This window comes from Cebidichthys violaceus, unplaced genomic scaffold (genome assembly GCF_023349555.1).
Source record: "Cebidichthys violaceus isolate CVI_PGR_0920_01 unplaced genomic scaffold, fCebVio1.0.p SCAF_6, whole genome shotgun sequence".
NCBI lineage: Eukaryota > Metazoa > Chordata > Actinopteri > Perciformes > Stichaeidae > Cebidichthys > Cebidichthys violaceus.
In genome coordinates this window covers 9,155,976-9,170,356 of record NW_027176816.1, presented here as the reverse complement: position 1 = coordinate 9,170,356, position 14,381 = coordinate 9,155,976, and the positions used below count along the sequence as shown (strand labels likewise).

Here is a 14,381-nt window from a genome sequence, read left to right as displayed (position 1 = left end):
TGCAGGTGTGTGTGCATCTGTGCAGGCGCCTGTCACACCTGTTTATCTGTGTGAATATGAGTGTGTATACGCATGTTCTACTGCAATAGTGTACCTGTATCTGCTTACAGATGTGTTTGTGTGGGATGGGAAGGGGAGGAGAAAAAGGCACGAGTGAGTGAGTGTGTACGTGTGTGTGTGTGTGTGTGTGTGTGTGTGTGTGTGTGTGTGTGTGTGTGTGTGTGTGTGTGTGTGTGTGTGTGTGTGTGTGTGTGTGTGTGTCTGGCACAAAGACATCTCAGACAAGGTGGAAGAAGGATTGCTGTTGTCTCTGGAGATCTAGTAAGAAGCTGCAAAACAATAATATTCTCAAATTTTGAGATTTTTTCCGTCACAACACCAACACCTGAACTTGCAGATACCGAGTATCGATCCAATACCAGTGCATAAAAAACTAAAAAAGTGAAACAGGTCACATTTCCTTTTCCTACATTTATTTTATATTGCTGTGAAAACATCTCTTTTAAACAACTGGATTTATTACAAGATAACATTTGAAAATGATGTTATAGTTTACCATTGGCCAATACAAATTTTTACTGAATAGAGCATGAACGCCTCATATTGTAACTCATTGCAACCTCTGTGCGTTCGCTGTTAGCTCTGTTATTTAGTAAAGCATCACTGTGCTGTCCAAGGGCTGCTAACAGCTAACGTTGGTTAGCTCTCTTCCTGCTGATTTCGACAGGGATTTGTTGTTCACAGTGTTGCATCATCAGTGAAAAAATAGGGATCACGAGTGTGTTTAACCACAGGTAACAAGCCTTAGTCGGCCTGCTTTAATTACCACAAAGAGCTGCGCCAAGCCATTAACACATGCAGTGGTCCTGCCTGGTCTCCAACTCCCCCCACCCTCACCTCCTCTCCGGCTTTTCTGCAAACCAACACATCTCTAAGGTAAACAACTTCTTCTACCTCGTCATTCTGTACAGAGGATAAACACCCCAGCATGACGTGAGTGGTCGCAGTTGCTCACGGCTGTTCCCACTGTTTCCACCACTTAAAAAAACAAAAACAGTGTCATAAGCAGTCCGAAAGTGGCAAAACTATCCAGTCTTTCACAATAAAAAGAAAAGATTAAAGAAAAGTACCCATCTAGTGACCCTTGGATTTATCAGGGTGTCCTGACCTCCAGGTTGGTCACCAGTGTCCTAAACTGCCAAACATTAGACAGACTCTTCTAGCTACCATCCTCCCTGTGTCACATCAGCAGCATTTTCTCACCTGACGAAAGCTTTCAGCTGCTATTTTAATACAATGTTTCAAAAAGCAATACTGAGACCAAACTAGGTTGCGGAGCAGCAAGAGGCCACTGTAGTACACTTCCTGTTGCTGCTTGTGTCGAGGCCGAGCGGTGCGGTGAGGTGACAGCTTCTGTCAGCGGCTTTCTGGGAGCGGAGGCGAGTGAGCAGGGAAGGAGGCAAAGGAGAACAAGGAGTGTCCTGCTCGTGCTCTGTTGCTCTACCAATGTTCGACAGCCTCATTTTCTTATTCTCGAAGCTGTTCAGGTTGGTTTATTAGTTAGCATTTACCAGCCACGATCACATCTCGTTTATGTTAGCTTAGTTGTCTGACTACAGAATCCCAAAAATATGAACAAAGTTTGGAGGTTTATTCATTTCAGATTCAGCAAAGTACCCAAACCGTTGTCGGCAGTGACGCACACCTTTGTTGTTTGGCAACACAAAGAGGATGAAGAAGAGGAGTTCTAGCCTATTTTGACTTGTTTCAGTGTGGAAACTGATGTCTACCAAAATGACCTGAGAGTGCTAAGGGTGGGGGCGTGTGGGTTTATACATGCAAAGTGAAAAATTGGATGTTTTCATGTAAAAGTGTCCACACATTTATACCGTGCAAGTTTGATCGCAGTGACCGTGTTCAGAGCACAAACAAGCTCAAATACAAAACGAGATTAAGAACAGTTTTTTTGTTACTTTATACCACTTACTTTGGTATGATAGGAAATATAGCTTTTAGTCAACACTTCCATTGTCTTTATATTGATTTCTGAAAAACCTAAAAATGTAAAATCGACTGATCACAACTGACAAAAGTCTGCTTTGGTTCAAACTTGGTTACGTCAAAATACTTCAGTGAAAAGTCAACTGATGATACCAGTGTCCATTTCATATGCCAGCTTCTAACTTTGTCAAACATCTACAGTTTCCTCTTTAATTCTATAAACACTGTGATGTTATTCAGGATCAGACAAGAGATGGGCCCCATGTCTCTTTTCAGGGTTCAAACCCAGTGACTAGAGAATAAGCTCATTCTGTGGTATAATTGTTGCATTCCAGAGTGCTACGGAAACCAGCCTTAAGCCTATTATTAGCCATATGGAGAGTGCTACAGGCCTGGCTGGTTAGAGAGGGAAACACAGTGCTGGATGGGCGCCAAATCCTCGAGGAGACCGCAAGAGAAATCCTTGTTTTTAATTAAGAATTCAATACCGAGACTGCTATTAGTGATTAGTATGTAATTAACAGCACAAGCAGTGTTACACAGTTAAACTATGTATGTGTGTAGATATACTGTAAATATATACCATAAGTGCCTCATTTCATTGTTTCAGTTTCACAACTTCTTGCAGAATTAAACCTAAATATTTGTTGCATGAGATATTACCACAGTTATAAATCTCAACATTAACTTTGTATTGAAGAAGAAATACTTTGTTGTTGTATATTATTTTAAAAGCCGTGGTTCATCTATCTCAAGATGCTTTCATGTTACAGAAGTATAACTTATGACAGTGCATTTTTTGAGAGTGTCAGAGTATTTTCTACCTTCAGTAATATAGGCTCCATCTATACACTTTATTACTTCAATTTCCATTGTGGTATGAGCTTTGATTTGAAATATAAAAATAATGTCAGAGTCTCAGAGTCAAAGTTTTATTTGAATGACATGGGATCTGTATTGTATATTATAATGTATTACAGTTTCAGGTAGGAGACTGAGGCACGCACGCGTGCGCACACACACACACACACACACACACACACACACACACACACACACACACGTCTGGACAGCAGACTGATCTAATGTGACATGTAAACTGGGACAGTTATGTATGCGTTACCCAGTGGTGAAGGGGTCAACACAGAGACTCAATAAAACAAACAGGCCGCTGTGGCATTCTCCTCTTCTTGAAATGACTCTCACAGACAAAAGCAAGCCGCTGTACACACAAACGCATCATCTCAGCCCCAGACGTACATGTGCATCATATTCTGTAGCTGTACAGACACACACTGTGTTTTCCACAGACTATCTCAAAGCTGAATCACAACAAGCATATCACTGTGGTGAGATTTCAGTTGTGCTCATAATACACAAGCTCAGGAGCCCCGGTGTGGCTACATCCACATAATAAAAACTCCCAGCAGCCAATGACAACAGCCTTTCCCCACACACGTAAGTACACTTGACACTGTGCACCGATCTCCACTGAGCTCAGCCGGAGATCTCCCACAGAGCAGGCAGGAGAGGATGGGAGGCAGAATAATGGCCCAGTGCTGATTCATATCAGGTGATTGTCTGCGACATGTGGTGTTCAGCCAAAGGCCAAAGGCCACTACGGTAGCGCTGCCCTTTACAGCGTCACATTAGGCCTTGCTAATTCGCAGGCAATTAGCCTGGCTGCATGGGAGCTAGCCTGAGGCGATGGGGGTCGCCAGGGAGCAGCACCGACTGCAACAAACCATTCGGTGAAGGTACGGGACGAGACTGTGTTTCTCAAGCGGTAAATAATGGGAAGGCCTTCACATTTCAATAATAATATAACTGTGAGGTGAGCTTTGAATAACCAACACTTCCCATCATTATTAGTTCAGCCTGAATAGAATAGAGCAGCATTGAATATGGATTAATCTTTCATAGCTTTTCATTTAATCAATTTATCATTTAGTCTTTAAATTGTCAAACAAATAGGGAAAAATAACAGCATAAAAGGAAAGCTAATTAAAGCAAAACGGAAAACGGAAAATACTGTAGGGCAGGTGGTGAAGGTCTGTTTTAGAGTTTGGAATTGCACTTGGAATAAAAAAAGACATTCTCAAAAACACCAAAAACAGATTTCATTTCAGACAAACTGATGAATAAGAGACAAAGACAAAAGCAACAAAAAGAGAAACCCCTGCCTGGCTTTGGTCTCCCGCTGCGTGCTCACTACGAGTTGTGGTGAAAGTGGACCCTAAAGTGGAGGGACACGTGGGTGTGAAAGGGCGGCAGAGAACACGGGAAAGTAGAGTGATGCACGGTGTAGGACACAGACAGAGAGCGGGAGAGATAACATGAGGGACATAATGCTGTTCCAGTGATAAAACATAATGTGGGAATGATGCAGCCTGATGCAACGCTGTTTGCATTCTGCTCCAGTAGCTCCATTCGGTTGCTTTAAAAAACAGAGATGCTTTTTGGGTGCGTCAACGAGCTTCATAAACAAATGACAAACGCATTTGTGTGTTATCTAATTTCATGTTTTTATTTTGTTGCAAATTCCAAATCTCCTCCACAGCTCTGGAGGAAGGTGCTCATCATTACTCCACCAACACAAAAAAATCTCACGACCTTGGAAAGCATTTGAAAGTGTGTGTGTGTGTGTGTGTGTGTGTGTGTGTGTGTGTGTGTGTGTATACGCAACACATGCAGTAAGCCTGTGGTGTTCAACCAGGGTACGTAATTGTGTGATTTCTAAGGATGGAAGCTGACGTGTGTGTGTGTGTGTGTGTGTGTGTGTGTGTGTGTCCTGGTTTCAACTCTGCCGTTCCTGCGCTCCTCTCACATTATCATACAGAGCAGACGGAGTGCGTGTGCTGGGTAGTAAAACTCTCCTCTGCTCTCTGACAGTCTCCTCTCTCTTCTCCGACTCCCCCCCTCACCCTCCTCTCCTGCTGCGCTCCTTGTGTGTAATCTGCAGACTGCACACGTACACTGCCTACCTGAGTGGGAGTCTCTCTGTGTGTGTGTCTGCACGCATGTGTGGCAGAGGGTGAAAGGAGATGGCAAACACAACGGACCACGTATGAGGCGTTTTTCTGAAACCTGAAGTGTTTCGCCTTGAGTCGGTACATTTAGAAAACACGGATTTCCAAGAGTGCAACGTGTGCACCGACCATGTCTGCCGAACGTGGCAGCCAGACAATCTCTGTGTCTGTGTCCCACTGTGTACAGCTGACAGCAATCACCTGAACTGGAATGAACCAGACTTACGTAACTTTCCCTGTGACGGCCATTGGCTGGTATAAAACAAGCCCCACTGTTTTGAGTCGGGTCATCCAGGAAGCAACAGTTTACAGCTTTTTCTAACACAGAAATGGGACTTTTGCTTTACCTTGAAGTACTGCTGAATTTCATACTTTACGGACTTCTTAAATATCAGTTCATGTACAAGTCAGAGGTTTCTTATCTCACCACAGATCTGTGTAAGACTGTATTACGTTTCACTGGTAACAAAACAGGCCAAAAACAGAAAGGACAAACTGCTTTGAATACTGCATATCATTGTGTATTGTTTAAATGGACCTGGCCTAACAGGAAAGCAACACAACGTATTATATGTATGTCACAACAAACTCTCTGCACTGACATTGTGGATAAATGCCAGAACATGTGAAACTATAGCCACAACACCATCAGTGCAGTGCTTTAATGACGCTACTTGAATGCAGCCACACATACGCACTAATCAATGAATCTAAAGGTGTAATTATGGGATTCTAAAACATCCCGGGCGCCCAAGTACAACCAGCAGGAGAAGGCAGTCACGGGCTGCAGCGAGAGATATCCTGACTGGTCTTAATAACACATATCCTCTCTCTCCGAAACAGAAATCAAATTGATTGAATCCTACATGCAGGTAAGAAGCTCTGCCAACACAACCTGGCTTGTATCATAACCTTTTTGTCTCCGTTTCTGGCATTGCATCTCTGCTCAGGGAACGGCGTGTTGAAGATTATAGGCGGCGAACAAACAAGTTTGTGAAAGGGAAAAGAAGAAGAGAAGAGAGGAGTGAGTGACTAAGAGAGAGGACGAGAGAGAGGGAGGGGGGGAGTGCAAGTGCTTGGAAGATGAAGATAGAAAGTGAAAGAGAGAAATAATGAGAGAAGAAGAAAAAATGCCGCCGCTCTCGGAGAGATGAATTGGTTGATAGTTTGCAGACAGCCTTTACAATGTGTCAGTGGAAGGACTGTATCCTTCCCCTTCTTCACTAATAAGGTAGAGAATCCCCAAGACACAACCGTAGGGATCTATTCATTTCTCTCCAATAACACTGCCACCTCTCTGCTCATACCAGCCAGGATTTGCATAGCGGCATTTACATAAGGATTTAATAATGTCGTCTGAATGAGACAACACGCGTCTGTCAATCATTCCTGGTTCACTAAAAGGTTTCTGTGCTCTTCCGGGCAACCGCTGGTGTGCAGGTTTGAGCACTAAGCAATGGGGTTGAGGTCTGATAGCATTTGATCAGTCCAGTAGTCTAGTCTAGGTTTGGCTTTCAACATTTGGAAGTAAATAAATAACTTCACTTGAAATGGAGATCTGTAATCACCTTTTGTTGCATGGGAAGGTAGAAGCACTTTGAACAGCTATAAGATGATAATAAGATGAGCACAATGAAACAAATAATTGTTGTCGCCTTAGTGCTGGGTGGTATGGCCAAAAATGTGTATCACGGTATTTTGTAAGTTTCTGGCGGTTTCACAGTATTTTTTTTCCTCTTTAACGCATAAATTAATTAACGCATTATTTCATTATTAAGCGGCCATTTTTAACACAACCGGCCGGTGAGCGGTTTGTGTGGCGTGTCTTCCGTCACTTCCTGTTTCTTTCACCTACATTCCCTTGGGCCCAAGTCCCTCCACGTACAGCTTCTTATCACCCTCTATGTACCAACGTACATTTATAACAAATACCACACATAGCACACGGTAATCAGCATTGCATATGTGTCTAACCAAAATACCCAAAAAAGCAAAAGTCTCTTTGTTCCTCCTGCATCGCTCTTTTCTGTTCTTAATGTAGCGACGGAGCCTCTCCCAGCTGTTAGCAGATTTGTACTACCGGGGTAGCTAGCGAGCTGTACCCAGCATGCCGTTCGGTGGTGTAATTTTATAAATGTACAATTATTAGTGTTACAAATTGTTGCTGTGTCACAAACTGTTGTGTCGTGGTGTTTTGCCCTGTTAAAGAGCGTTAGTTGTGGGTTATTAATTGTTGTGTTATAAAGTTATAACCATGATTAGGGGTCCCTCTCAATACAGTTAAGACAACTAGCTCCGACCGTAGCGCTACTCGCAGCAAACAATATATTTTGCTGCTTATTGAAGAGCGACAGCAGTTGTTTCGGCTATGCACCTGTATGGCGGTATATAAAAAATGTATATCATATGGGAAATTAAAACCGGTATACCACCCAGTACTATGTCGCCTGCTTGGATTTCATGAGCTACTTGCTCCAAAACAGAAGGTCCTACTTCAGAATTACTAGGTTGCAATCTGACACAGACTAAACCTAACCAAAAACAACATAGATAAAGTCATTCTTTTAAAAAGAGACCACACTCCCCAGCAGAGGATGCGCTATGAATAAAATAAAACAGCGGCAATTTAATAATAACGACCTCAGAACTAATTTCTTAAGAGCTAATTAAAAAAATAAGTAATTTAAAGGCTTCAAATCTGTTTATTAAATTCAAAAAAGTAAATGTTATTTAAAAGCATAGAAGTTTGACATAAGCTACTGCCTTCCTCCAATATTTTCACCCAGTGATTGCGATGACCACAAGGTCAGAGCTGGAGTGCACTCGGATCCATCCGGATCCACTTGGGTATTAGACATGTCGACACACAGAACTGAGACCAGATATAGAAGCTTGACAACATATTGCAAAGTGTTCCTCTCCTGTCTGGTCTTACCTTCCAGCCGCTGCCCGCCTCTCGGTAGTAGGGGAAGTTGTCACAGATCCACTGGTAGATCTCGCTGAGGGTCATCCGTTTGCGCGGCGAGCCGTTGATGGCAAAGGTGATCAGGCTGGCGTAGCTGTAGGGCGGTTTGCCGTCTCTGTGCTGCGCAGCTTCCTCCTGGTCCAGCGTCGTCCCCGGGTCCAGGTGGACCACTTTCTTGCCGGGCCCGTGCCCGTGATGGTGGCCGTGATGGTGGTGGTGTCCGTGGTGGTGGCTGTGGTGGTGGCCCGCGTCGGCCTTCTGGATGGCCGCCCTCATGCTGAGCTGGGGGAGCCAGTCCATTGAGGTCAGGCTGCTCTCCAGCTCTGAGGTCATGGCTCTTGTAGGATGAAGGGGTCCAAAGGGAAGGGGTGAGAGGCTCAGCGATGTGGCGTACGGAGGATCAACTGTTGGCTCACTGAATGGGTGCTGTGCAGCAGCCTTGGCTCAAGTCTGGAAGAGCAGGAGGTTTGTTTACTACGACTATTCATCTCCTTTAGCTGGAGCAGAAAGCACACTTGGCAAGAGACACGCAGATGTTAACTTGCACATCATTTTCCACATACAGTGCTGCTTTGTATAATGGAAAACTAAATATTTTGGCAGGTTCATCACTTCCTCTTTGCACATAAATATGATCTGCAACGTGCGCTATGGCTATGAGAGAAACTTTAATCACACAGTTGTATTCCATTAATTACAAAGTGAAAAGCAGAGCAGTATGGGAGGCTAGGTATGAGTTAAGGGTCTTACTCTTCCCATTGCTTTCCATCTTTCTTTGGGCCAAAGCATCTGGGGAAGTCACCGAAGTGAAAGGTAGAGTCCTTCCCTCGTGCATCCTCACACGTTCTTCATTTAGCCACGGCAATGGCCGCCGCTGCAATGCACAAACACAAAAACCACACAAGACGGTGAGCTTGCGCTGCCAGACAGCCTTCATGAGATATTAATATCGCACAAGCGCTCAACTGGCCTCGGCATCTGTCCAGTCCGATTAAAACTCTGCTCTCTTTCCCTCTCTGTGTTCTGTCTATCTGGATTGCCTCTCTCGGTCTCGTTCGCTCTCCAAAGTGGAAATGGCAATTGGATCTGCAGAGTGACTAAAAGCTGGGGAATTGTTTTCACAAGTGCCTGCCAAATGGGGGGGAACAGCGCAGGAGGAATTCCAACCCTCTAGAGGAGCCGAAAAGGCTCGTCCCCTTCCCCTCTCTGTGTAGCCCCCCCGCACCGTGTTCCCATTCTTCGACTCTCGACGTGCCTCACTCTCCTGTCAAACCCCCCCACCACCACACACACACACACACACACACACACACACACACACACACACACTACTCCCCCAGCATCTCAGATCCTGTTCAGACAGACACACAGACAATGAAAGAACTCAAGAAGTCCCAACATTTTAACTTGGTAGCTATTTTTAGAGCAGCGCTGAACTTAGAAATGTGTCCTGCATAAGTAGAGAACTTTTTTTTTTTGGGTGGTGGGGGCTTTTGAAAATACTTTGAAAAAACAAAGACGATCATTTGACACTCGAGTGAAATTACTCACCGATTGTTCTGTCACAGAACATTCGTAGATGTGTCACTACTGGACTGAGAATGTCATGTAACTGTTACTCATCGCTGGAGCGAAGATGTTGCATTCAGACCACACTCTGATTCTACAAGGAGAATGGCCTCATTACGTTTCTCGGTGCCTTTAGAAGATAAACATCCTGCATTCTGGGAAATGCAGGTAAACCGAGTTTTATGAAAGAGATGGATACAGAGTGGGCCAATGCCAGTGAGTAGTTAACAATGGCTGGGTGGATTCAGCCTCCTAAGGATACAAAAATCTACATCTCAACCTTCATCTGCCATCCCATCCCGATTGTAGCGAGACCGAGACGCCCCGTCAGCCTCAGCCGTCCTACCACGGACCCCGCCGCCCCGTTACGCGCTCCCCTGGCGAGCCTCCTACTCACGCCCAGGCGGGTGCTCCGGGAAACATGCACCCGTAACAAGTAACCTTCACATGTCCCTGAACAACAAAGAGCCTATTGGCCCACGCATTTTCCATTCATGCTCACTGTATATAATCAAGGTGGGAGAACTTCAAGGAGCCTGCCTACCAGCAACACAAATCCCTGTCTCTCTCTCTCTCCACCAATCCCCCTGGAGAGCCCGGTACGCCAGGATGAAGAAGAGGAAGGGAAGTGCTCAGCTCCTGCAGAAACCTTGCTTAATTACAAGTAGAAATGTTTAGCCGCAGACTCGTCAAGCCGAACGAGCCAGGCAGTGGGTCTACAGGAAAGGAAGGAGGAACGGAGAGAAGAGATGTGCCCGATGAGGCCTCTTTCACAACACCACCCCCATCTCCTCCCTCAAGGCCCTGCTACAGTGGGAGAAGCCATAGCCAACCCCCCCCCATCTTACAAATCCCAGGAAGCCGTCTTAATTAGTGCACCTTTTTCTTTTTTTTTTTCCTCGCTGAAGGGAAGGTAGCATTGCTAGTTGTAGTGGTGGCGGGTAGGTGGGGATGGGGGTGGTGACACACAAGACACATCACAACAAGTACTTATTTTCCCCTCATTAAAAGGAGGCTCAAGTTGCAAATCAGCCCGCCACAAGCCCTGACCTGCTGTGCTGCGCTGCCGCGGCTGCTGTTGTTGTCGAGAAGTTTGGGAGCGTGGGCTGGCTGCACGGCGGCATGGTGTAGCACCGTTAGCCCGGTCGGGATGATGAGTAATAGAAGAGAGCAGAGAGCGGAGAGCGGAGAGAGAGAGAGAGAGAGAGAGAAAGAGAGAGAGAGAGAGAGAGAGAGAGAGAGGGAGGAGAGGAGGGGCATGACTTGGCTTCTGGGGGAGAGGGGCCCTGCTCGGCGGGTAGACGCTACCAATTACCTCGTCGACTCAGTCAACTGCTCCCAAGGTGACTGGGCCAACCTCAGCGCTGTGCCTTTTGTTTCTGATATCTGCTGTTTCACATCAGCCTCGGGGGCCCGCATGGTACCAGGGGAGAAGAAATGATCACGGCAGAGAAGTACTGTATATCTCCTCTATCTTAGGGCTATCAGTTTTCTAAAGAAACGCATTGTATTGTATGCGTAGATGCTGAGTGCTCAACACTCGTCTCATGTAATTGTTCGTGATTATCTGAGTGTACTGAAACAGCAATGTGTGTGAGAGAGAGAGAGGAGAGTAACCCTTCCGTCGCTGATGTTCCTTCAGGTCAAATTTTGCATTTCAGGGACAAACGTTTGGACTAGGAACATCCATACGTTCTATCAGTATACTGCACGTACTTCACTTATGTAGCCAGAGATCCTTATCAAGTGCCTATGATGCAATTTTACCATTTATTAAATCCAGGTGTCACCTTAAACACAATACTGATATTATGTTATCATCAATAACAAAATATATCTGTTTTCGTTCATAAATATGCGATTAACTGCATGTTTAGAGACAAAACTGAACCGAATAATTTAAAGTAAATTTCGTGACAGTTCAGAGAATCGTCCCTGAAAGTGATTCTCCTTGCTGCAGGGCAGGAGAGAGCTAATTGTAATACAATGATTTAGGGGCTCATAGAGTAACCCAAATGACACAATTCCTGCACAGTAAAAGACAAATCCCCCACGAGATATCACTCTGTATCATCGATCAGGACACACCAAAAACTCAACCAACCAGGCACATTTCAAAGAGCTGTAGTTGAAGACAAAATAAAGGTGGTGAAGAGGGGATATCCTGGCAGCTGATCATACAGAAGTATAGGAGTGTTTGATTAAATAGTTTGAACGCTTGTAGTATGAATGTGCATGGGAACGTAGAATTTCAGAGATAGACATTTGGCTAACATTAGAAGAAGGAGAATATGTGGCATCTCAGATTTTAATTTCTTACCCGACATTTCTTTGGCAACTTGGAAGTTGTGATCTATTTCGACTTGGCACTTCCAGAAAAGATTACAAGCATTAATATAAAAAGAAGAGCAAGGATTTGGATGTTTACGAACAAGAAATCTTTCATCCTCCAAAGAATTTAAACACATCACTCTCTGCACTGTGGATGGGGGGGCTTTCATGACTGGGAACATTGTCCCTTTAAAAAGAGTTGAGGGTCCGTGTGTGATTGAATGTATTCACCCATTAGACTTTGTAGCTGTGATGCACTCGCTCAGCTGTATGCATCCCTAACAGCTAACAGTCCCCCGCTGCTAGCAGGCTTTTAGACTGAGAGAGGCTTTACAGTTCTGCATTTTAATAGAGAACTTTGAATGGAGTGACGGGGGATGGGTGAGCGAAGGGGGGGGGGGGGGGGGGGGGCAAAAGAAAGAGGCATCAAAATATTTTCAGAGGAAAATGAAGTAATGACAAAATACCCACCCGGAGCGCGCAAAAGCAGAGGGGGTTTCTGGGAAGGACTGCCTTGGCAACGGTAAGGCTAATGTGTCAAAAGAACGTCTGTAAGTGTCGAGGAGGGTGGGCCATTCAAAGGAAGAAGGAAAAGGTCCAAAAAGCAGTATTGAACGTCTTAATTACTTTCTGCTTCGGCGCCAGAAAACATACCCCTGAAAAGGCTCAATTATAAGATATCAAGGCAAATCAGCTGCCCTTATGGTGGCTGCTTGCTCATCGCTCAATGGATGCTGGGTTAAGCAATTATCGCCTGATACTGTCTACGTATTCTCAAAGGAGACCTGGAGAGGCATCGATGTAACGCACCGTTTCTAACTCAGATCTAGTTTTGTGGCCTTACTCCTTAAAGCGAGTGGTCAGGCAAACTAATGCTTAAGAGGAAAAAATAACATTGGGGGGGAGTAGGCCTAATTCAGAGAAAGGACGAGATTTGATCAGAACAACACTTTCATCAATGGTTTCTGATCGCTGGCCCATGTCAATCAAGTGGCATCTCAAATGAAACACAACCTCCTGATGAAAATATTTTTTCTAAGGAAATCAGTAGGTTCCACTGAATCCCCGAAGGCCTCGAATGAAATATTGAAGTCACTGAGCCCACACAGAACATAACACCTGAAAACATCTGCCGAGGTAGAGGGAGTTAGCGACCCTGAAGACTTACCGCTGCCGACGAGGAAAAAGCTATCACAATTCCAGATTCTGACAACGGCAAAGTTAAAAAGGCATATTTTGTCATAAATAAAACATAGGAGTGCAGCATTTCGGCAAACTCCCCCAACGAAAGGTCCCGAGAGAGGGACGGGGATGCTGTTTGTGAACTCATGCTTTGCACAGTAAAAGGAGGCTATAGCGCTGCATCACCACGACTCAAACTACATTTTCACATCAAGCCCTATTCAGCGAGGACTAGTCCTCTTTAAAAATTCATTAATTTACAGCAAAAATAGATTAAAGCGCCCAACCTAAAAAGTTTGGCTTGTGAATAGCATTAATAATGGAAGCGAGCATCCAAAACCTAGAGGCCCTGGCTCAGAGGCATGGCTTAGGTTTTTGTTGCGCTTTATAAATGGAGAGTAATTTACATTTTTTAGAAGTATTACAGCTTTTTGATGCTTGTTTATAATTACATTGTTTTACATGCAAATTGGCTAACAATTGTTCCTCATTAAAACGTTACCAGGAGAGTGCAGCAACACTCTCAGCTTGTGTACAGACGCAGGCTTTACATCAGGTTCACAATGGAGGCTTTGCACTGAACTCTCATTGCTGGCAGCGCTGCCGCTGAGTTCAATCCAAATGACAGCCCTTTAAAAGTGATCATCCCCCGTCTTATCTTTTACATCTTTCTCTTTCAAATCACGGTTTCTGAACAGAATCAAAAGAGGATTTTGACAAGATAAAAGGATTTGCTGCATTTGAATCCAAATTATGTGTACTTTACTGGGGACAAGACAGAAAAGAAAAAAAATCACACTGACTGGTAGCACTCAGAGAACTTAAAGGTACTTAAAAAGGAGAGTAAGTCTGCTGTAATGCCTTGTCAAATTTCTTTTTTTCGCCTTCCCAGCCTGCAGATAGAAGAGTTTGCTATGGTACGATATATAGGTACATCAACAACTAAGGAACAGCTGATTGGGCATGAAGGGTTTCACAGCCACTCACTTGCAGAGGTCTGCTAATTACATCTAATATCAGGTCATTTCAATAATCACTTTGTCTAAATGATGATTTAAACAGCTGATTATTGACGTGACCTGAGGTAATTAAAATGACCTGTTGACCCAGTAGTGGCCGGATAATTACAGAGGAAGATCAGATGGCTTTTGAGACCACTTCCTCATCTCTTTTAATAGCTGTGGCCGAGCCATCTTCCAGCATGGCAGTTCATCAACAGCCGCTCTGGCGGAAGTGTTCGTGATAAACAGTAGAAATGGAAGACGCTTGCAGGCATCAATCCGTACAACTGAAGAGAGTGGGTG

At 44.5% G+C, this 14,381-nt stretch overlaps 1 protein-coding gene across 4 annotated transcripts in view; it reads right to left on the bottom strand.

Annotated features, from left to right (window-relative positions):
• Positions 1–14,381, bottom strand: part of LOC137889596 (forkhead box protein J3-like) — a 53,179-nt gene that overhangs the window by 35,190 nt on the left and 3,608 nt on the right. For 3 of the 4 annotated variants that reach the window (XM_068733523.1, XM_068733526.1, XM_068733525.1), the window contains exons 2-3: positions 8,746–8,869; positions 7,966–8,445 (exon numbers count right to left, since the gene is read on the bottom strand). In XM_068733523.1, coding sequence (XP_068589624.1) covers positions 7,966–8,328 — 363 coding nt within the window. In that variant the 5' untranslated portion in view covers positions 8,329–8,445; positions 8,746–8,869. Of the gene's footprint in view, positions 1–7,965; positions 8,446–8,745; positions 8,870–10,614; positions 10,673–14,381 lie in introns of those variants that run through there. The other variant, XM_068733524.1, reaches the window with a different exon arrangement.